The 24,728-nt window shown below is 41.4% G+C and overlaps 1 protein-coding gene across 3 annotated transcripts in view; it reads right to left on the reverse strand.

Moving 5' to 3' along the window:
* Paip1 (poly(A) binding protein interacting protein 1) overlaps window positions 1–24,728 on the reverse strand; it is a 37,672-nt gene extending 12,944 nt beyond the window's left edge. Inside the window, exons 1-6 of one of the 3 annotated variants that reach the window (XM_070041136.1) lie at window positions 24,644–24,728; window positions 23,063–23,232; window positions 13,136–13,318; window positions 9,202–9,314; window positions 2,914–3,025; window positions 951–1,076 (exon numbers count right to left, since the gene is read on the reverse strand). In XM_070041136.1, coding sequence (XP_069897237.1) covers window positions 951–1,076; window positions 2,914–3,025; window positions 9,202–9,314; window positions 13,136–13,318; window positions 23,063–23,161 — 633 coding nt within the window. In that variant the 5' untranslated portion in view covers window positions 23,162–23,232; window positions 24,644–24,728. Of the gene's footprint in view, window positions 1–950; window positions 1,077–2,913; window positions 3,026–9,201; window positions 9,315–13,135; window positions 13,319–23,062; window positions 23,233–23,865; window positions 24,323–24,643 lie in introns of those variants that run through there. The other 2 variants (XM_070041134.1, XM_070041135.1) reach the window with 2 other exon arrangements.

Below are 24,728 nucleotides of genomic sequence, written 5' to 3' on the forward strand. Positions count from 1 at the left end.
CTTATAAAGGAAATTTATAGGTTTGGCTTATCCAGGTCACTTCAATCTGACAAAGGACCTGCTTTCATCTCCAAAGTGACCCAACAAGGGGGTAGCCTCTTTAAATACACAGTGGAATCTTCACATTCCTTATAGGCCTCTTCAAGGCCTCTTTCCCACTCTCAATTTTGCCTGGGGATCAAGTGTTTCTCACTATTAATCCATCTGGCTTACATCCTAAGTGGACAGGCCCTCACCAGTTTTTGCTGACTACCCCATGGCAGTCAAGCTCAAGGGACAGGCATTCATCTGTTAAGAATAAAAGCAGCTCCTGCTCCTGTCCCTTCTATACCAACACTAACTTGGAGGTACACCTGTTTCCTCCCCCCCCACACACACACACTTGGGCCTACCAAGGTAAGGCTATCTAGCATCCCTGAAGATTCCAGTGGGTAACACTGAGCCAGCTCCTCTCCACACACCTCCAAGCCATGGACATCCAATCTTTTCAGTAACATTTTTCCTTTTGCTTTTTTGTCCAGCCCCTGCCTCAAGAGACTTCCTCCAGACTTCCATCTAAGGACTCATGTCTGCCAACGGACAGATGCTGCTTGCTACCTTCTCTGGGAGAAGACCGCATTTCTGCCTTTCATCCCTAACATCGACGCCCCTTGACAGCAGGAAATAGTCAGAGAGAATCTGCGCCCTATTTCATAATTATTAAAAGGCTGGAATGCAAGAGGGAAAGAAAGGAATTTATAGATGGGAATGGGTAAAGAACTTGGATTCCTCACTTCTAAGTTTTGCTCCTTATGTGTATGTTGCACACTGCTTTTCCAATATACTCAAAAACAAATAAAATGTAAATATTTACCTTTAAAATGATTCATTTGTGTACTATATATACTTTCCTTTAAATTGTAAATTAAATGGGTAAACAGGTAAATTAGAGTAAAAAGTAAAAAACTAACCTTCAGCAATTTTACTGCACAAATTAGGTTGTCATCAATAGGATTAGAGAAGAGAGCATTCAGCAATTCCCGAAGACCAATTTGAAGAATATCTGCTCTTGTAACCTGTCCATTTGTTCCTTTGATCTTTCAGAACAAGAGAAATTTAGACCAATGTCAAAACACGATACAAATATATCAATGGTCTAACAAATTATTGGCCAAGTTTCAAATACATAAACATTGTGTCACCCACTAGAATTTCACACAATTTATTCTATATGAAAATAAAACTTCCTAGCTGATGCTGGTGCCTGTATCCTAGCTGATATTCAGGAAACTGAGCTATGAGGACTATAGTCTGAAGCCAGCCCAGGGAAGCAAAGTCTTCAGTAAAGGAGCTCAGGGACAGTGTTCAAAAACCCAGAGTTCAAGCCTCAGGACAGGCAAAAATAAGCAAAAACCCTGTAAACTACAAGTAAAATTTACTTGTCATTTATCATACCTACGATGGTTAGAAAATTTTGTCTACTTTGGTATTATTGCTTCATTAAGCATGCCCTACCACCATTCTGATCACAAGTATTTTAATTCTCTCATACTATTTTAAGTGGGTTCTGGTGGCTCACACCTGTAATCTTTGCTTCCAATTAAGCACCACAAATGACCTATCCTTGGGCACAAAAGCTCAGGGACAGTGCCCCCAGGACCTGAATTCAAGCCCCAGGACTGGCCAAAAAAAAAAGGGAGGCAAGTTAGTTCTCTTTTATGGTGCTAGATACTGAATCCAGGGACTTAACTAAGCACTCCGCTAAGCTTCAGGCCTAGCCCTAAAAGCATTCTCTTGTGTGAGAATTGCAGATAAATGTTTCACTTGCTACAGCGGTATAGGTGCAGTTAGGCCATTTATGTTTCTCACATTCCTAGTATCATCACTTCTGTGTAGGAAACGTTCAACATAATTCCATTATACTCAGTATGAGGAATGAAGTCCCCTGAATTAGGCACTAAACTGTACAGACTAGACTTTTAGACATACTGATGAAGATGCACATTTGATGATGGATTTATCCTTGTACTGATGTTATGTGTTTATGATATTAAATTCTCAAAGAGTTTAAGAAAGTAGATTACTAATAAAGTATCTGACACATTAACATTCAGTCCTTATACTGTTAACAAGCACATACTCAAGAATATCAAAAATTTATAAATATGGTTGTCTGCTTCATTTATACAAAATAATTTTATGTAGAAGATTAATATATAATACAGGCCAAAATTATTGAGGGATTGGGAAGATTTTGGCCAAAGGACCCCAAATTCTGGCTAGACAAGGAATAAGTTCAAGAGATCAGTTGCATATCATAATTACTATAGTCACAATGTACTTGACAAGTGCTAAGAATGTATTATAAGTGTTCTTTTTTTTTTTTTGGTCGGTCGTGGGGCTTGAACTCTGGGCCTGGGCACTGTCCCTCAGCTCTTCAGCTCAAGGCTAGCACTCTACCACTTGAGCCACAGCACCACTTCCGGTTTTCTAGTGGTTTATTGGAGATAAGAGTCTCATGGACTTTCTTGCCTGGGCTGGCTTTGAACCGTGATCCTCAGATCTCAGCCTCCTGAGTAGCTTTACGAGTAGGATTACTTTACTGAGTAGGATTACAGCCACTGGCGCCTGGCTTAAGTGTTCTTACTATTAAAAAAATACATGAGGCAATACCTATTTTCAATAGCTGCACTTGAAATATCTTATCTCTACTACTTTTATTTCATTTGAAATTGAGGAAAAGTTTTTAGACAGTTTCCACTATGGAGCCTCAGCTGGCTTGGAATTCTCCATTCTCCCACCTCAGCCTCTTGGGATTAGAGGTAAGTATCATCATGTACATTTGATATTTGAAAGTATGTGAAAATAAATTCCTTATTGAGATCAATTTATGTTTCCAGGAATTAGTGTCTAACAACAACAAAGTCTTCTTACCTCCAGGTTAAGATAAAGTTCTCCCAAAAAGAGTACAAATGCATGAAATCGTTTTCGAGTTGGTTCATCGCCTTTTGCAACTTGATCTCTAACTTCATATTCAGTCCGACATCTAACAAAGACATATTTGTTATAATCACACATGGTTTTGTCTTTTTAAATAGTCAGATAAAATGACTGAGTTTAGTTGTCAAGACAGGCAAGTTCAACAACTGAATGTCCCATCTTCCTATAATAAAAAGTGTTCCCATAGTAGAGATACCTACATTACCTTTTCATAGTAAGTTTTAAGAAACTGATAGGAATAATTGAAAATAATCCTATTAGATAAAATTTGTAGTAGCATTTAAGCACCATAGGTTCTAGCAAACAAAGGGAAGAAAAAGCCTAATTTTATTTATTTATTTTTTGGGTCCTGAACTCTGGGCCTCAGCTCTTCAGCTCAAGGTTAGCGCTCTACCACTTGAGCCACAGCGCCACTTCCGGCTTTTTTCTTTTTGCTTATGTGGTGCTGAGGAATTGAACCCAGGGCCTCAGGCATGCGAGGCAAGCGCTCTACCACTGAGCCACCTTCCCAGCCCCTAATTTTATTTTTAACAGGCTTTTTTATTGTGTGTATGTTGGTCGTGGGGCATAAAGTCTGGGCCTGAGCGCTGTGCCTGTGCTCTTCAACTCAAGGCTAGTGCTCTACCACTTGAGCCACAGCATCGCTTCCTGGTGGTTAACTGGAGATAAGAGTCTCAGGGACTTTCTTGCCTGGGCTGGCTTTGAACCATGATCCTCTGATCTCAGCCTCCTGAGTAGTTAGGATTACAAGCGTGAGCCACCATGCCTGTCCTCTTTTTTTTTTTTTTTTTTTTAAATTAAGAAAGCATTTATCAGCCAGGCACAGGTAGCTCATGTCTGTAATCTTATGTGACTCAGAAGGCTGAGAGCTTAAGATCATGGTTTGAAGCCAGCCTGGACAGCAAAGTCTGAGACTCTTATCTCTGATTAACCACTAAAAAGTTGGAAGTGGAGCTGTGGCTCAAGTAGTAGAGCACTAGCCTTAAGCAAAAGAAGGTCAGTAACAGGGTTCAGGCCATGAGTTCAAGCTCTAGGACCAGCACCAAAAACAAAACAAGAAGCAAACTTCTATCTAAATTGTCTCTGAAGTGTTTTAATTTTTTGAAAATACTTTGAAATAGATACTGATAGCTAATATAAGATGGCCTCCAGCAGGGCGCCAGTGGCTCACACCTGTAATCCTAGCTACTCAGGTGGCCGAGATCTAAGGATCATGGTTCAAAGCCAGCCTGGGCAGGAAAGTCCGTGAGACTATTATCTCCAATAAACTACTAGAAAACCAGAAGTGGTGCTGTGGGTCAAGCAGTAGAGTACTTGCCTTGAGCTGAAAGAGTGCAGGAACAGCACCCAAGCCGAGAGTTCAAGTTTCATGACAAAAAATAAATAAAATAAAAGACAGTCTCCAACTAAGCTGATAATAAAATTTATTTTAAATCCAAAGTTCTTCTGCTTAGCTAAGTATAATAGTAAGGGGGAGAAAAATCCCCAGTTGAAGATACAAAGCAGTTAATTTGGTCTGTATTGCCAATGAAGACTACATCAAATAACTGATTTCTATTGCTTTATATTCATAAAACTTGACCAATTTGCATCACACAATATCCAAAAAGAAATCTTGGAGTTTGCCGGGTGCCGGTGGCTCATGCCTGTAATCCTAGCTACTCAGGAGTCTGAGATCTGAGGATCACAGTTCAAAGCCAGCCAGGGCAGGAAAGTCTATGAGACTCTTATCTCCAGTAAACCACTAGAAAACCAGAAGTGGCACTGTGGCTCAAGTGGTAAAGCACTCGCCGTGAGCTGAAGCGCGCAGGGACAGCACTCAGGCCCAGAGTTCAAGCCCCACGACCGACCAAAAAAAAAAAAAAAAAAAAGAATGAAAGAATTCTTGAAGTTTATAATCAGAGTTCCTGTAAGTCATCTAAACTAATCACAAGAAGCCAATCACTGCCTCTGTTGGTGAATAATGGTATTAACTTCTATTACTAAAATGGATTTTTGTAAGTTTATCATTTTGGTATTAAGATTTTTTCTTTATTGATAAAGTTAAGAAAATTCTGGGAAAGTAATTTGCTTTTATATAACTGATTTGACGGTTTTTCCTTTAAAGACAAAAGCAAAAGCTTATGAAGATTAAATGACTTCCATATAGCCAATTTTTTTTTTGGTCAGTCATGGATCCTGAACTCTAGGCCTGGGCACTGTCCCTCAGCTCAAGGCTAGTGCTTTACTACTTGAGCCAGCTTTTTCTGCTTATGTGGTGCTGAGGAATCGAACCCAGAGCCTCAGGCATGCAAGGCAAGTGCTCTACCACTGAGCAACCTTCCCAGCCCCTCAATTTATATTTTTAATTTCTTTTTTTTTTGTCAGTTGTGGGGCTTGAACTCTGGGCCTGGGTGGTATCCCTAAGCGCTTCAGCTCAAGATCACTCTACCACCTGGAACTGCAGTGTCACTTCTGGTTTTCTGGTAGTTAACTAGAGATAAGAATCTCACAGGACAGGGGGAGGATAGGAAGGGCTGGAAAGGGGAAACAAAGGAGGAGGCTACAATGCTTGATAAGAAATGTACTCATTATCTTGCCCGTGTAATTGTAACCCCTCCGTACAGTATTTTCACAATAAAAAAAAAAAAAAAGAATTTATCAGAGGACAAAAAAAAAACCAAGTTTTGGGGCTGGGAAGGTGGCTCAGTGGTAGAGTGCTTGCCTTGCATGCATGAGGCCCTGGGTTCGATTCCTCAGCACCATATAAGCAAAAAGAAAAAAAGCCGGAAGTGGTGCTGTGGCTCAAGTGGTAGAGCGCTAGCCTTGAGCTGAAGAGCTGAGGGACAGTGCCCAGGCCTAGAGTACAGGCCCCATGACCGGACCCCCCGCCCCCCCAAAAAAAAACAAGTTTGGAGTGACTAGGCTCAACATACATAAAAGTAAACACAAAGTTAATATTGAAAAAAAAAAAAAAAGAATCTCACGGACTTTCCTTGCCCCGGCTGGCTTTGAACAGTGATCTTCAGATCTGAGCCTCCTCAGTAGCTAGGATTACAGGCATGAGCCACTGGCACCCGCTCTTTAACTTTTTTTTTTAAAAACAAAGCCAAAGAAATCATCCTTGCCCAAGTGTCTACCCTGTGTAACCTGAACCAGCCATAAATCCTGCTTACAAGCTCTATTAATATCACCTCTCCAGGTTAAATACAATAAGGTATTTCTTGCCTTCTCATATTTGTTAATTCCTTATTAGAAATTTTTAAAAAAACTTGGAAATTAAAAAAGAAAAGGAAAATAAGCGTTGGTGGCATAGCTCAAATCATAGAGCACCGGCCAGTGAATAGAAGCTTAAGGATATATATGAGTTTGAATCCTGGTCTTTTGCAAAAAAAAAAAGAGGGGAGTTATAAGTAGAACATTTAATAAGAAAAATATCAGTTAGTTAATGCCAATCCAGCTATCTAAACACATTCCTGGCTGCTTTCCTTTCTGTTATAATTTTGCAGCCTGGGCTGAGAAGGTAGCTTAGTGGTAGAGTGCTAGCCTTGAGCAAAAGCAGCTAAGGAACAGTACCCAGGTCCTGAGTTCAAGTCCCAGGACTCGCAAAAATCAATAAATAAAATGAAACAGCATTGTTCTTTTATATTAGGACATGATGATATATGTAAATCCTTACCGACATATATGGCTGATTAAGTGCAAGATCTAAAACTTATTGAAGCTAACAATTTTTAGTTATAATTGTTCTAATACCATTGCAACCAAGAGATAACTTCATTCATCTTTTTCAAGGTATGTATGTAAAAATGTGTCTAAATGAAGAACTATACTTTGCTTTCCACTTACTAGATCATGAGCATTTCTCCTTATTTTTTTTTTTTTTTTTTTTTTTTTTGGGTCCGGTCGTGGGGCCTGAACTCTGGGCCTGGGCGCTGTCCCTCAGCTCTTCAGCTCAAGGCTAGCGCTCTACCACTATGAGCCACAGCGCCACTTCCGGCTTTTTTCTTTTTGCTTATGTGGTGCTGAGGAATCGAACCCAGGGCCTCGAGCATGCAAGGCAAGCGCTCTACCACTGAGCCACCTTCCCAGCCCCATTTCTCCTTATTTTTGACACTATTATAGTACTGTAGAAGTGCACACCAGGATAGAATCAAAGAAAATTGGAAGAATGACTCTTAATTATGATTCTATATTAGAATCACATCAAGATTAAAACACACACACACACACTCAGCCTCCACCTCAGTTCAGTTATACCAGGGTTTCTAAGGTGGGGACAAGATCTAACAGCTACCAGGAAGGCACAAGTAGGGAATAGAAATACTGGGGAAAATAAAACAGAACTTTTTAAGTATGCTCCTTTTATCTGTTTAGAAGCTATCATTTATATTTCTTCAATTATAGGTAAGGCTTTTTCTTACTCATTCCTCAGAGGTCTCTAATATTATTGTGAGTTCACTGCCATGTACTATAAATTTTCCTACTTTATAAAAATGTCTTTTTTAAAATCCTATGATTCATAGTTAACTGAATTTGCTAATGTCTTGTTTTAGAGCTTATAGGTATATCTGGCTTAAAAAGGCTTTACCCTAACCCAAGGTTTTCATTTGTCAACTTTCCCCTTATTTACTGTTTAACTTTTGGGCCTTTAATTTGACAAATAAATTTAACTGACAAATTTGATAAATTTAATGAGTCTTTGATAAATTCAATTTTGTGTAAGGATACAGAAACCCATATTTCCTTTGTATTTAATTAATTTTTTATTTTTGTGTCAGTCCTGGGCTTGAACTTAGGGCCTAGGCACTGTCCATGAGCTTTTCTGCTCAAGGCTAGCACTACAACACTTGAGCTACAGATTCACTTTCAGCTTTTTGGTAGTTAATTGGAGATAAAATGCTAATGGACTTTTCCTGCCCAGGCTGGCTTCAAACCACAATCCTCAGAGACCAGCCTCCTGAGTAGTTAGGATTAGAGGTGTGAGCCACTGATGTCTGTCTTATTAACCTGAATAGTATCCAGTTGTGCTTCTAGCATAATTCACCTTTTACATGTGTATTTGAAGTACCATCTTAATTTTTTTAAGCTTAAATTTTAAATGTCCCTGGAATCTACTTTTGGAATCTTTATTCCACTGCATATTTACCAGACAATGGAATATTTTGCAACTGCTGAATTGTTTTTGTTTGTTTTTGAGGTAGGAGTGTGTAGTACTGTGAATGAATCCAGGTCTGTGCATACCAAGAGTGTGCTCTACATTGTATATTGAGCTATATTCCTTCAGTCCTAGACACACTTTAAAGAATTTTGCTGGGGGCTGGGAAGGTGGCTCAGTGGTAGACTGCTTGCTTTGTTTGCATGAGGCCATAGCACCACATAAGCAGAAAAAGCCCCAAGTGGTGCTATGGCTCAAGTGGTAGAGTGCTAGCCTTGAGCTGAAGAGCTGAGGGACAGTGGCCAGGCCCAGAGTTCAGGCCCCACAACTGACAAAAAAAAAAAATTGCTGAAATGAACTATACAACTTGTGAGTGGGAATGGGAGGGAAAAACGGAGAGAGCAAGGGAATGGATGACACTGTCCAAAAAGAACTGTACTCTTTACCTATAACCCCTCTGTATATCACCTTTATAATAATAATTTTTAAAAAGTAAAAAAAAAAAGGACAAGTGATAATAAACTTGACGACAACCTTGTTACTCAAATGAAAATTACCACCTTCCAAGTACTTGTCCCTAAAAAAATAATCCAAACACTGATTCTAAACTTCAATGGAGAAAACAAGCATGGCGAAGAGGATATACCACAAGAAAGGAGAAGGCAGAGATCATTATGGGGAAAAAGAATCACTATATTGCCGGGCGCTGGTGGCTCACGCCTGTAATCCTAGCTACTCAGGAGGCTGAGATCTGAGGATCGCGGTTCAAAGCCAGCCCGGGCAGGAGAGACCATGAGACTCCTATCTCCAATAAACCACCAGAAAACCGGAAGTGGTGCTGTAGCTCAAGTGGTAGAGCGCTCGCCTTGAGCTGAAGAGCTGAGGGACAGCGCCCAGACCCAGAGTTCAAACCCCATGACCGACAAAAAAAAAAAAAAAAAAAAAAAAAAAAAAAAAAAGAATCACTATATTTTATCATAATCTTTTAATATTATGCAAATAAGAATGGTCCATCTTACACTCTCCTGCAGCTTTAAATTCTAATACAGTTAGAAGTTTTCCTTTAATTTCATATTCACACTGACCTTTGAAGTAGCAATTGGCGGAAGTTGCCACTCTGGGGGCTAATTGTCAGATGATGGGACAGGTAATTACACAGGCGAGCTCCCATATAAGAGAAATTTGGAATAGATGTGGCCTTTAAAAAAATTTTGAATGATACACAGATCATTATAAATGCAATTAGCAACATTTTAAAGTTGATTAATATTATGGCTCCCCAAACTACCCTATATCAAAAAACATACAGACCTTCTTAGGCATAAGGAAATTAGTAAGGTTCACTTTCCCACCCAACTTCACATTAAGAGCTACAAAGTCAAAGGAAAATGTTTAAACCAAGTTCTCTCCCTTATTTACCTAAGGTTATCAGAAAGCAATTAAGATAATGTCTAATTTTTTTTGCAGACAATATGAACAAATAATCAACTCAATTACAACTACAAATTGCAATTACAATACAATTACAAATATGGAGAATAGTTCCCAAACTACTGACCTATGTTGCTTCTCAAGAAAAGAAAACACAAACTCTGATGTCTATTAATGCCAATACAAGATTTGCAGGCATTCCTGAATCTCCCGGAGCTTCAGTTTGATTCCTAAAGAGGTACCCTGGCATAAGAAACTAACATATCAACTGGGTAAAGAGGAAATCAAAACAGCTAAGCCATTAAAAAAAAAAAAAGTACTGTGGGAAAACACTATGTATTAAAGATTGTGTGATTAGCCAAAGCATTACTGAGGAAACTTAACTTCAATTGCAGTTTGTTGTTGTTTTTCTTTGGCAGTATTGGGGATTGAACTAAGGGCTTCCAGGCCTTTTTGTGCTGAATATTTTTGAGATATGGGTTTGTTTCTTGCCCAAGCCCACACCTGGACTATAATCCATCTATTTTAGGCTTTCACCATAACTAGGATGACAGGCATGCACTTCACCCAGCTATCAGTTGAGAAAAAGGTCTCATGAACTTTTCTCCAGGGCTATCCCTGAATCTATCTCAGCCTTTGAAGAAGATAGGATTATAGGTATGAGCCCCCAGAGCCTATCTCAATTGTAATTTTTAAAAAATACAAAACATAGTTTACTAACAGCAAGTGAAAAATACACATAAAAAGGTTAAAAGACCTAGCCAGTGTCACAAAGGCAATCAACCAGAGACTAGGTTTAACAAATGCTCTGAAGCCTGTCTCCCTGGTAGAGTACTTACTGGTTATCATGGTAAACTCAGACAAGTCATTTATCTTTCTGTTTAGATATCATAAAATGAGGATATTATCTTGCAACCATTTAAGGATTAATAGGTCACACATGAAGTACTCAGCACTACCAGATATTTAATAAGTACTAATTACTGTACTTCTTTCTACAAGGCTGTCATTATTCAAGTTTTCTTCCTTACCTGTATTCCAATTTTATTTGTATAGACAACTACTTTGCAGTTGAAAATGTTTTTTTAAGTATGTTTTTTATTGTAAAAATACTGTATAGGGGGATGAAAAGGTTTTAAACTGTTTTATCTCTAAGATACATGATTTTTCACTATAGAAATTATTTCTTACTAATTTCCCATGAAAGGGTATGGTATTTTAGCTTTCACCTGCTCAAGTCACCCTATTCTACAATTACCCATTCCCTCCACTTATTTTTTCCTTTATTTATTTTTCGAGACAAGGACTCATTTTATAAATCAAGCAGACCTTCAAACTCAACTATGCAGCAGAACTGGCCTCAAAACTGATCCTACTGCCTCTGCCTACCAAGTGCTACACTATGATTATGATGTTATTATTATGTTTCCACTTGCAGGTGGTCATGGAGCTTGAACTTGGGGTCTAAGCACTATCCCTGAGCTTGTATTCAAGGCTAGTGCCCTACCACTTGAGCCATAGTTCCACTTCCAGTTTTTGAGTGGTTAACTGGAGATAAGAGTCTCATAGACTTTCCTGCCCGGGCTAGCCTCAAACCAAAATTCTCAGATCTCAGTCTCCTGAGCAGCTAGGATTACAGGCATAAGCCACTGGTGCCTGGCTTCAATTTTCCTTTTTTTGTACATGGTTTTCTCTGGACTTACTGTTTATTCTACTTTTTTCCTTTTATATACTTCTCATTGAAACTATGTTGCAAAATTTACTCTCAGTACTGTCAAACATATCAGGTATGCAATATAATCAGGGAATCCTTTCCTGGAGTCTTCTGGCCTGTGCTGTGCATTTTTGCTACAGGGATTGTCTTTTACCACACTTAACTTCTCCTGTAAATCCCTGGTCCCATGCGTTCATCTTTGGCTTAATTCCTCTTTTTGGTGGAGTTTTTCCTTTGTTAGCTTCTTGAAAAAGGTTACAATAAAACTTCAAACTGGCTACTAGAAGATTCTCAGGAAATCATCTTAACTTCATTCCAACCGTTTTTTAGACTTTTATAGATTGTGTAGTGTAACTCAGGACTATTCTCAGCTTTTCCCTCTGGTTTGGAACTCAATTATAGATCTACTAAGTTAGTTACCACTCACTCATGCTTCCTAGGCTTTTATCTGGGCTTTCATCTCTTCTTTGCTTTTACAGGTCTATGCCTTTAAATTCTCATACAGTAATTTTAGTGGTTTTGAAAAGAGATCAAAGTTGAATGCACATATGTTCTGCCATCTTTTACAACCGGTCCTCTTCTATTAGTCCCTAGGTATATTTCCATAAATTACTTCAATAAAACTTAAAAGCCATTGATAAATCTATACAGAGAGAATCAATGTATCACTGACACAAAATGTTAAAAATAATGAGCATATATTTAAGAAGTGGCTTTGTGGGGCTGGGAAGGTGGCTCAGTGGTAAGAGCTCTTGCTTTGCATGCATGAGGCCCTGGGTTTGATTCCTCAGCACCACATCAGCAGAAAAAAAAGCTGGAAGTGGCGCTGTGGCTCAAAAGGTAGAGTGCTAGCCTTGTGGTGAAGAGGTGAGGGACAGCGCCCAGGCCCAGAGTTCAGGCCCACAACCAGACCCAAAAAGAAAAAAAAAGAGGTGGCTTTGTGACAAACATGCAAACAGTTGAAGCTTGTTCACACCCATTCCTGACAAACTATTATCATGTAGCCTACCAGATAGCTGAAAGAATTCAGAAAAAAAAAATCCTTTTTTTAATATTTCTTTTCAATTCTTATAGGGGTAAAAAATTAAGAAGCAGGATAGTGCTGGGCGTAAGTGGTACAGCACTTGCCTACCATCATTCACAAGTCTCTGCTTCAGTTCCTAGCACTATCAAAATAACAACAACAATAATAATAATAATAATAATCAGGACAAACAGAGCAGTTATATCTTTCTGAAATCTCAGATACTTCCTGAAACTTAATAGTTGGCTAAGTATCTTGGGGTTCAGCAACCAGCTTGGAAACAAAGTAGCCAAACAAAACATTAGAAAAATAAAACATCAGCTTGCTATTAATGATTATATATTCCTACCTTGAACTGTTCTTTCAGTAGTGACTTATTTTATGTCTGATCATCTTCTACTATTTTTAATCAATCTCAAACAAGCCTTTAAATTTGTCTTAAAAAGTCAGTGATGTTTATTGTATTTTTCATCATTCATAGTTTCCCCAATAATGTTACATAACAAATAAGAAAAAATTTACTATATTGTGTATTTTTAGTTTCAGATGCTATAAAACAAGGGTAGGAGTGTGTGATACTTTTATATACTCTTCCTTCTAAGTATTCAAATCTACCTGTATACAGAGAGCCTTGACCATGCCTATCAACTAGCAGTCTAGGTTGGTTCCAGCTTTGGATCTCTAGCTATAGGAATTTCATACAAGACAACTTCAAAGCTCCTATGAACCATAAAACATGAACAAATGTGGAGGGAGGTGAACAGGGACCTGGCCTTTCTCAAAAAGTTGCCACTATCTTTGTGGTGGATCCTACCTGGAGGTCACACTCGGAGGCTATCAGCCAACTTACCTGTTGGTAGATGAGTTCTACAAGTTCTTGTAAAGTATCATCTGTTGTAACCCAGACATTTAAGGTCTCTGCAAACTGTTCAATTTCAGTTTCAAAACTGCCAGGCTGCTCTGTAAGATGGTTCAAAAAGTCCTGAACAAATTCTGGTAGAGGATAATCATCACAACCATCCTCATAGGACTCCTGCAGATTAAAAACAAAAATCCCCCCAAAAATCTTAATCCATGCAACTGACGTTAAGTTGTGATATTACGTAAAATAAAATGTTTTTTTAAGGATTTCTCATGATACTTTTAAAGAGCTTAACAAATCTTCAGTCCACTGAGCTATCCAACTTTTTTTTTTGACTAACTGATGTACTTTGATGTAACAAGGGTCCATTTAGCTAGACAGGAGATTGTCTTCTCTCAATCCTGAGGACTCCTGCTAACATTTCCACCACTGGAAATATTCCACATTGTTACTTATCAACCTTATAATTAATGGTAGGAGGCTGAGCAGGCAAATTTTACAAAAGGTTATCAGGCCAAAACAGCATGCTTCCCATTCTCATTGCCTAAGCAGTTGTGTTCAAATATTAACTGTAATTGGCTGATGAATCTTACCCTGCTCCAAACAGAAACCCTACAAAAAAATTATTACTATAATAGAGAAGAACTTTATGAAGGGGTTAAAAATCAGTGAGCATGTAAAAAAACACACATGCATGATCAAAAAATACCTTTAGGAAAGCTCTACATTGGAAACAGACATGTAGTCCTAACAGAAAGACTAAAGACCCTTTAATGCTTTTCTAAAGGGCTGTAAGCAGAGGATTTGCATGCACTACCTCATTTAACCCTAGAAAACATTGAGGTAAGCATTCTGTCTCTTCCGTACAGAAGAATCAGTAGCACAGCAGTTCAGTCACTTTGGTTATTCATTGAAAACTATACAAGTATTGCCAGCACTCAAGAGACTGAAATGTAAGGATTGGCCATTGATGCCCACCTACGGTACACATCAAGACCTTGTCCCAAACAAGTAGCAAGCAAATGAAAAAGCTCATGAGTGTTAAATTCCTACTTCTAAATTCCAAAGATTATTTTACAGGCTAGATACTACCATGAATAAGGCAGACTATATCTCTTCTTATATATCCAATGACAGAAGATACATTCAGAGGTGAAAAATATGACTAGCAGAGTCTCAAGTGTTAGTTTCAACCAAGACAGAAAGTTGGGCACTGGTGGCTCATGCTTGTAATCTTAGCTAGCTACGCAAGAGGCTGAGATCTGAGGATTGAGGTTGGAAGCCAGCACAGGCAGAAAAGTCTGTGAGACTTTTATCCACAATTAACCACCATAAAACCAGAAGTAGAGCTATGGCTCAAAGTGGTAAAGTGCTAGCCTTGAGCAAAAGAGCTAAGAGATAGTACCCAGGCCCTGAGTTCAAGGTCCACAACCAACAGGAAAAAAAGAAAAAAAAGAAAAAGAAAAACAAATTTTAAAAGTCAGCCATAAAAATATTTGAAAAAAGCATACTGGCCCCAAAGAAGGGCCCACTTGTCCAGAGACTGTAGAGAAAAATAATGGATAAAAAACACAGAAAGTGCACAGGAAGACAAATCATACAGGGCCTTCAGGGCTCACAGTAAGAAGACTGGTTCTAAAGGAAGTAGGAAAACAGGGCAAATAGGAAGGGTCTGAACAAGTAATAACCATACATCAACTTGAGTAATCTAAGCATGGTCACACAGCTAATTAAAACCTGTACTCAATACTATCCTCAAAATAGCAAAGTCTTAACAACTCTGACATTATGTATAAGGATGCTCATTGCCAAGAAATTCACCTACTATTTATAAACAGAATTGGTTAAATACATCCTTGTATTTTCATGTAATTATCAGTAGCCATTTAAGGGAACAAGATATAATTTATATGTATATACCTATCCATATATATATATGTGTATATATATATATATACACACACATATATATATATATACATATATATATGTGTATATATATATATATACACACACATATATATATATATACATATATGTATATATATATGATTATTTATATAGGCAGAGAAATTTTCTGGATACCTCTGGAGTGAAATAATGTTCTATTATTAATATAAATATAACTTTATTACAAAGTTGTGAAAGCAGTTAAGCATAAAAATTGTACACATTGCTCTCTGGTCTCTCTCTGCTCTTTTCTAGCTCTTTCCTTCTCTTTCCCAGCTCCCTTCTCTTTTCTAGCTTTCTCTCTGCTCTCTCTGCTCTTTTCTAGCTCTTTTCTCTCTTTCCCAGCTCTCGCTCTTTCCCAGGCCTTTCCCAGCCACGTGGAGTGCCAACCTTGCCTGGTCCCAGCAGGTCTACTTAATAAACCTACCCCTTACCTGAAAAAAAAAATTGTGCACATTAATATATTTAATTTTTGTGTTGTTGTTTTTTGTCAGTTGTGGGTCCTGAACTCTAGGCCTGGGCATTGTCCTTCAGCTTTTCAGCTCAAGGCCAGAGCTCTACCACTTGAGCCACAGTCCCACTTCGGGCTTTTTCTGCTTATGTGGTGCTGAGGAATTGAACCCCGGGCCTCATGCATGCAAGGCAAGCGCTCTACCATTGAGCCACCTTCCCAGCCCAATATACTTAATGTTAACCACATACGTGTGTCATTTTTTTAGGATTAAAAATATGCTTAAGTTTTTGATAAACATTTACAAACTAGTAATAATATCCTATCATTAATAATAATGAAAAACAAATAATGGCAAGTCTGGGTTCCAGCTTCAACTATACTAACTTTTCTATCAACTGTCATTCACTTTAGCAAAAATGAAGCCTGAGCTGATTTGAGATCTTTTCTTTCTGCTTGTTCTTTCAGCAGTTCTGGGTTTCAATGAACTCAGGGCTTCACATGAGCCATGCCCTTGGCCCTCTAGTCTTTTCTTTCTCATTCAACAGAACTCATTTAAGAAAACGTAAAGTTTGGTAAGTAAAAGAAAAGCAAGGGAGCTGGGAAGGTGGCTCAGTGGTAGAGTGCTTGCCTTGCATGCCTGAGGCCTTGGGTTCGATTCCTCAGCACCACATAAGCAAAAAGAAAAAAGCCAGAAGTGGCGCTGTGGCTCAAGTGGTAGAGTGCTAGCCTGGAGCTGAAGAGCTGAAGGACAGTGCCCAGGCCCAGAGTTCAGGCCCCAAGACCGGACCCAAAATAAAAGAAAAAAAAAAAAAAGAGAAAAAGAAAAGCAGAGCTGCTCTGAATATACCAGAACAGAAGATCTGATCCAGAGCCTACCATTTTAAGCAACAAAGGAGGCAGAGGGTTTTTTGAACAGGCATTCTAACATATTTGAATGAAAGCCTGCATCAGTTCTTCAAACACCAGATTTTTCAGAGTACAGATTTCTTTAGACTTCAGTACAGTGTCAAATGGCTTCCAAGTTAAAGAGTAATTTTCAAGTGTTATATTTTTCTTAGAATTTGATGACAGATCGTAAGATTATAATAAACCACCAATTAAAAACATACCTTCCACAGTAGGTATTGTGTATGTACTATCAGAGATGAGATCCTAATCCAAGACAGGAGGGAAAGGAAACTGACTGGAGATGGTGGAAGTTAAAACTACTTAGTTTAACTGGATTGAACCAGAGTAAACAAAACATAGTCAAGTTTTTGGCCTCAGCTAGTAAGAAAGAGCTGCAGATGATGAATTATTTTATACTTGACTTTAACATGAGAGTCTCATCAAGTTAAAAAAAATGAAATTCTGAGGAAGAATTAGATTTGAGGGTTATTAGTACAAGGAAGATTTTGGGGCAAGCAAGGGAGGAAAAAATAGCTTCAGGGACTGCAATATGGGGAGAGGGGAGATGATATGCAAGTATAACCACAGAAGTCAAAGGAGAAGGTAAGTGAGGAAGGTGATGTTCATAATAGTAAATATCAATGAATAAATTCATAGGTGGAAACCTAATAGAAAATGATAGTGGCAGCCGGGCACCAGTGGCTTACACCTGTAATCCTAGCTACAAAGGAGGCTGAGATCTGAGGATCATGGTTCAAAGCCAACCCGGACAGAAAAGTCTGTGAAACTCTTATCTCCAATTAACCACTAGAAAACTGGAAGTGGTACTGTGGCTCAAGCGGTAGAGCGCTCGCCTTGAGCTGAAGAGTACAGGGACAGTGCCCAGGCCCAGAGTTCAAGCCCCACGACCGATAAAAAAGGAAAAAAAAAAAAGAAAGAAAGAAAATGATAGTGGCAGAGACTTGGAAATCAAGAGACTTTACCAAAATACAAGTATTTTTGTTCTTATAAAATTATAAGAGGGGCTGGGAAGGTGGCTCAGTGGTAGAGTGCTTGCCTTGCATGCATGAAGCCCTGGGTTCTATTCCTCAGCACCACATAAGCAGAAAAAAAAAAGCCAGAAGTGGCGCTGTGGCTCAAGTGGTAGAGCACTAGCCTTGAGGTGAAGAGCTGAGGGACAGCGTCCAGGCCCATAGTTCAGGCCCCACGACCGGACCCAAAAAAAAAAAAAAAAATTATAAGAGATTCTGAAAGACCAAATTGGCAACTTGACATCTAGCATAGGACTTTGCACACTAGAACTTTTTAATGGAATAGATCATCCTGTGTTTATGGTACTGTTTAAAGCCTAAAATGAGGGCTATGGAGTCCATGAATTAAAAGTCAGAAAAGCATCATTAACTGTTGTGAAAATAGTTTTCAATACACTTTGGAGATCAGATTATAAATGTTTGCACAGTCAGTGAGAGGTATAGTATAGAGAGGTAAAGTAATGCCAGAGAGTAAATAATGTCAAATTTTAGAGAATGATACTAGAAGGAAAACTAGGTAGAAGGAAAACTAGGAAGTAACTTAAATGGAGATGATTTTTAGGAGAAAAGGTATTTAGAGGGTTTTTTTTTTGTTGTTAGTCATGGGGCTTGAACTCAGGGTGCTGACCCTGAGCTTTTGTACTCAAGGCCAGGGTTCTAGAGCCATAGCTCCATTTCCAGTTTTTAGGTGGTTAACTGGAGATAAGAGTCTCATGGTAACAAGGTTGACAAGAAATGGACTCATTACCTTACTTATGTAACTGAAACCCCTCTGTAGATCACCTTCGCAATTTAAAAAAATATATACATTAAAAAAAAAAAGTATCATGGACTTTCTTGCCTGGGCTGGCTTTGAACGGAGATCCTCACATCTCAGCCTCCTGAATAGATAGGATTACAAGCATGAGCCACAGTGCCCAGCCAAGGGAGAACTTTTATAAATCAGTAAATTATTTATAAATTCCTATGTGGGGGGCTGGGAAGGTGGCTCAGTGGTAGAGAGCTTGCCTTGCATGCATGAGGCCCTGGGTTTGATTCCCCAGCACCACATAAGCAAAAAGAAAAAAGCCGGAAGTGGTGCTGTGGTTCAAGTGGAAGAGCGCTAGCCTTGAGCTGAAGAACTGAGGGACAGCACCCAGGCCCAGAGTTCAGGCCCTATGACCGGACCAAAAAAACCCCCAGCAAAACAAAAAATTCCTACGTGGAAGTTTTGATACTGTTCAATATACTATGATTAAAGATTCAAAGCACACCAATTTGTCTGAGAAGCAAAAACCAGGAATAGAGCAACTTACTGGTAGGAGTATAGAAAGTAGCAAATCCTATAAATTATTTCATTTTTTAAAATTGTTATTATAAGGATGGTGTACAGAGGGATTACAATTATGTAAGTTAATTAAAGAGTACATTTTGGGGCTGGGAAGGTGGCTCAGTGATAGAGTGCTTACCTTGTATGCATGAGGCCCTGGGTTCAATTCCTCAGCACCACATAAGCAGAAAAAGCTGAAAGTGGCACTGTGGCTCAAGTGGTAGCGTGCTAGCCTTGAGTTGAAGAGCTGAGGGGCAGTGCCCAGGCCCAGAGTTCAGGCCCCACAACCAGCCAAAAAAAGAAAAAAGAATACATTTCTTTTTTTGGGAGGGTCCGGTCATGGGGTCTGAACTCTGGGCCTGGGTGCTGTCCCTCAGCTCTTCAGCTCAAGGCTAGCACGCTACCACTTGAGCCACACGCCACTTCTGTCTTTTTTTTTTTGCTTTTTGCTTATGTGGTACTGAGGAATCGAACCCAGGGCCTCATGCATGTAAGGCAAGCACTCTACTGAGCCACCTTCCCAGCCCCAAGGATACATTTCTTTTTGGACAATGTTACCACTTCCCTAGCCACAGAAATTAAGAGGAAGAACTAAAGGGAGAGAAAAGGCTTGGAGCTTGGCACCGGTAGCTTATGCCTGTAATCATACCTACTCAGGAGATTGAGATCTGAAAATCATAGTTTGAAGCCAACCTGGGGAGGTAACTCTGTAAGACTTTTATCTCCAATAAACTACTCAAAAAACTGAAGTGGCTCAAGTGGTAAAGTGCTCACCTTGAGCAAACAAAGCTCAGGGACAGCATCCAGGCCAAGGGTTCATGCCCCAGGATTGGTTTAAAAAAAAAAAAAAGGCTTGAGCATTTTAAGGATCTAGTCACTTTGATAGCCAAACCTTACATTTTTTTTTTTTTTTTTTTTTTTGGTCGGTCGTGGGGCTTGAACTCTGGGCCTGGGCGCTGTTCCTCAGCTCTTCAGCTCAAGGCTAGCACTCTACCACTTAAGCCACAGTACCACTTTTGGATTTCTGGTGGTTTATTGGAGATAAGTGTCTGACGGGGGCTGGGAAGGTGGCTCAGTGGTAGAGTGCTTGTCTTGCATGCATGAGGCCCTGGGTTCGATTCCTTAGCACCACATAAGCAAAAAGAAAAAAGCCGGAAGCGGCGGTGTGGCTCAAGTGGTAGAGCGCTAGCCTTGAGCTGAAGAGCTGAGGGACAGCGCCCAGGCCCATGGTTCAGGCCCCATGACCGGACCCCCCCCCAAAAAAAACAAAAGAGTCTCAGGGACTTCAGTGCCTGGTCTGGCTTTGAACTGTGATCCTCAGATCTCAGCCTCCTGAGTTGCTAGGATTACAAGCATGAGCCACTGATGCCCGACCAAACCTTAAATGTTTAAGAAAAAAAGAATTAGACATCCTGGTATAGTGTACACATTGTAATCCCAGCTACTTGGGAAGTAGAGATGGAGAGAATCATAGTTGGAGGCCAGCGTGGGCAAAAATTTAGTGATGCCCTCCATCTAAACAAATAGCTAGGTAGTGGTAAAGCATGCCTGTAATCCCAGGAAGCTCTGGATGTCTCAGGAGGGTCTCAGGACAAAAACTGGACTCAATCTGAAAGTAAGTAAAAAAGGTCTGGAGATATGGTTCAATTTGAAAATTGTTTATAGCAAGAAGAAAAGAGAAGAGGCAGGGGCAAGGAGAGAGAAGGGAGGAGGAGGGAGGGGAAGGAGAGGGAGAGCAAGGGAAGAAGAGAAGGAGGAGGAGGAGGAGGAGAAAGAAATTGTGCAAAGAAAGCAGTTTTCAGGAAACGGAGGGAGACCACTAGAGAACAGGCTACATCTAGACAGAAGTTTTGTCTATTTTATTTGTTGATGTACCAGTGTTGTTTGACTTACACTAAATATTCACATGCTTGTTGATTAAGTAGATACAGCTAACTTTGGAGTATGGCTACTATAAAGAAAAGTTTGCCTCATATGATTTTATCCTGTGAGTCAGGAGCAAAACAAAAGTTCTGTGACTAAATGGACTGAGAAACACTTTTAGCTTTTACAGAGGGTAAATGTTAGTGTAAACTAAGAAGGCTAAGAGAACATACTAGAGCAGGTAGCAAGCCAAAATGGCTGTGGAATCCAGGCTGGCTACAAACGAATGAAGAAACTCAAGCGTTTGTTAAAATTACATCTCTATTCTGCACTAGCCAAGTTTTGCTATCAAAAGGTCAGTCTACTACAGCCACTTCTTACACTTTCAACAGAAAAAAGGGAATTCAGATTTCCAAGTATCTAATACAAATGTTGGTAATTAAGTAAAACAACCTACACTCTGAAGACCAAAGAAGATACACTTGTGGACCACATAGGCTTCTGCTCCACAATCTGTTCTGGTATAATGAGATAGAAGGAACAAAGAATTTCCATAAGGCAACAGAGGCTCAAAATAAGTTGACTTGACATTGCTCCACAGCCTAGGAGTCATTTAACTACATACAGGACTCCCATTATAAAACAGACCAAATCAACAGGCAGAAATACAAATGGGAACTGTTTATGGCTCCTAAGAAAAACATCCTTAAGAGTTTATTCAAGCACTCACAGATCTCTAATGGTTCCCTCCGGCTCTGAGCCTAATACTATTTTCTGGCAAGAACCCAAGCTGTTTTCGTTTCTATTTTACGTGATAGATAACTTTCACCTCAAATCGTAACCTTTTCACCCCAAATTGATTGATCGTCCTTACAAGTCTATACTTTCTCCTTGCCAATCCTAAGCTTTTACCTCACGGAGGTTCTACGTCTTTTCTTCATACTTTTCCTATCTAATATGAACAAAGTCAAAGCAGGTTAAAAGAAAGTTTTCCATCAGTAGTTATAAGAGAAAAAACTGAAACCACAACTAGATAATATATGCCTGTCAGAATGGCTAAGCTAGAAATCCAAAGTGTTGTGGAGGAAGAAGCAATGAAAGCATATGCTACTCAAAACATACAATGGGATATCTCTTTGAAAAACTATATGGCAGTCTTTACTAAATCTGGCTATCCTATGTTCCAGCTATTCTACTCCTTATGTGTACCAAGCCAGGCAAAGACAGGAATAGTAATCCTATTCATAACAGCCCAGAAGTAGAAGCAAGTCAACAAATGGGACTCTGATGTGAGCATGCAATGGCATATTATGAGAATAAATCATCTCAAATTATATGTTATATGAATTAATTCTGATGTGAGACATAAAATACATTCTGTATGGCTTCATTTACATAAACTTTGAATGCAGGCAAAACTATCTGAAGTCAAAACAGTGGTCACAAACAGACATAGTGGCACATGTGCATGTAATTCCCCAGCTGAGAGGAAAATCAGAACTCTGAGGCCAGCCTTTGCTACATAGCCAGATTAAGCTACTACTTACAAAGCAAGCAAGCAAACAAAAAAAAAAAAATGTAGTTACCCTTTGATTTGTGTAATGATTAGAAGGGTTTTAGAGATGCTGATATTAACTAGATGCTAGTTACTGGGTGTTCACTCTGAAATTTTGAGCTAGTCCTGATGAACACCATGTTTCAATAAAACTAAGAGAAGCCTTACTCTAAAATATTGGTCTTTTTTTTTTAAGCTCCTCTAGCTATTTACAAGTTATCCCTACACATTTTCTCATCTGGATTTACCTAGCACAGAAATTCCCACACATCCCAACTGTGCTTTCTGCTCTCTTACTGACAAAGATGAAACTTGAAAGGTTTTTTCATACCTAGGTAAACACTTTATCAAAACTCCTTACATTTCTGCAAGTAGGAAAACTAGCACCTATTTTAACGATCATTAGAAATGACATTAAAAAATCATTAAACAAACTACCTTGTACAGCAAAACCAGTAAATGCTCAAGCCACCGATGAATCATCCATTATTTTGATAAAATCAAGCAAAAAAAAAAACAACATTATTTTGCCTGGCCACGACTCTACAGGTTGTCTCAAAGTCTGGAAATTGATTTAAATTTTACAAACTGAAGATGTCCTAGCCAGTAAGTTAACTACATCAGGTTTATCGGCTTACTGATGGTCTAAAGGCGCTGAAACAGCAGTAAACCCAGCAGACAGGACTCCCTACTCTTCAGCTCACGTTCCCCTGAATGGAACTGGACCGTATATTCCGGAGCCGTGTCCTCATCCGTTCAATGAACTCAAGATAAAACACTCGTTATGTGGAGGGCAGCAGACGCAGGCCCGTCGATTCATGGATGACCGATCAACCCAGAGCGGCAAGGAAAAGGGCGCACTCACCGTGTAGTTGGAAGAATAACCTGAGGGGTAAAATTCGGGGGCGTTGGCAGACAGCTTCGACATCAGCACGGGAGCCACCACCACCTGGGGCTTGGCCATGGCGGACTCGGGGTTCGGCGCGGGGGGGTTCTCCTGTGCACTGGGCGGGGCTCTCGGGGGCTTCGGGGGTTCTGAGGAGAGAGAATCAACAAAAGTGGCGTTCGCTTCATTCATTCCTTTGTATGACAACTTCGTGGCGGCGGCAAGCCCGCCTCGGGGAGCCACCGGGTTTCTATTTACCGACGCGCTGGCTCACAGCTCACGTTAAGAGACGCCGCCAAGAGACTCGAGCGCCGGCAAAGCCGAACAATAGACCCGCTTCAGCTCCGGGGTGCGACACCAGCCTCCCCCGGGCGCGCCGGGGGCTTCTCCCCCTCCCGCTCCCTTCTAAGGAGTTGGTGACAAAGAAAAACAACAGACACCCAGAGAGCGAGCGAGCGAGCGAGTCCGACCCGCGGCGGCGGGCGCCCCGACTTCCTCCCGGGACCGCAGAACTCCGAGACGCGCGGCGCCCCTCCCCCCGGCCGGCGCACAAAGGATTCCACGGCCGCCTTCCACGCCGGGTTCCGGGCCCGTTCCTACCCCGCGCCGGGCCGGGCCCGCGCGGGGGAGATGCTTTCGGGGAACCGCGGACGGAGGAGACCGCGCGCCGGGCCTCGGCACGCCCGGGGCGTGAAGGGGGGAGAGGCCGTGGGGAGTGGGTGTGGGGAGGAGGGAGGCGATGATAGCCCCGGAGAACCGGGTCCTCCAGAGCTGCTCCGTACCTGGGAGCGCCCCGGGTCGGGGAGGCCGCTCGGAGCCGGAGGGGACCTCGTTCTGGGCCCCTGGCGGCGGGGCCGTCCTGGGCTGGCGCAGCGGCGGCGGCTGCAGGAAGCCCGGGGCTTTGGGCTGCGGCGGCGGCTGGTGCCGCGACCGCTCCGTAGGCCCCGCTCCGTTCGGGAAACCGCCGCCCTCAGGCCCGCCCCCTCCGCGGCCCAGGCCCCAGCTCCGGCCCCGACCAGCACCTGGAGCCCGATCGAAACCGTCCGACATGCTCCTCCTCCACCTCCGGGGGCCGCCGCCGCTGCGCTCCGGATAGGGGGCGGGGGCGGGGGGTAGGGAGGCGCCGCGGGCCGGCTCGGCGCTGCACCTCACTCAGGCCTCATGGAGGAGGAGAGCGGCGGGGCCCTGCTCGACTCCTCCGCGCCACGGGCGGAGCGGACAGCAGCCCGAGCCCCCGCCGCACCCGCTGCTCTACAGCGCCCGCCCCCCCTCGCCTTTTTTTTTTTTTTTTAATTCTCTCCACCAACCCAGTTCCCCCGTCCGTCCGCCCGCCCGCGGCGCAGCGGGGGCGGCCGAGGCCGGCCACAGCGGCCCCCCGCGGCCCGGAGGCCTCGGGGCTCGCCCGCCGCCGGCTCCTGGAGTTCTCGGATGGCCGGCGACCGTCGCTAGGCCGCTCGGCGGACGGAGTCTCCAGACTCCCGGATGGCCGCGATGGGGCTCCGGCATTCCTCCGGCTCCCCGGGGAAACGTGGGGGGGAGGGCGGGGAGGGAGACGCTTACCCCAGGCGGGTCCGACCCACTTGGATGGTTCTTACAAGTGCGAGAATGACGGTTGATGCCAGGAAAATAAACACGGGCGGGGGGC

The sequence above is a fragment of the Dipodomys merriami genome, unplaced genomic scaffold (assembly GCF_024711535.1).
Source record: "Dipodomys merriami isolate MVZ:Mamm:240054 unplaced genomic scaffold, mDipMer1.0.p SCAF_30, whole genome shotgun sequence".
Lineage (NCBI taxonomy): Eukaryota > Metazoa > Chordata > Mammalia > Rodentia > Heteromyidae > Dipodomys > Dipodomys merriami.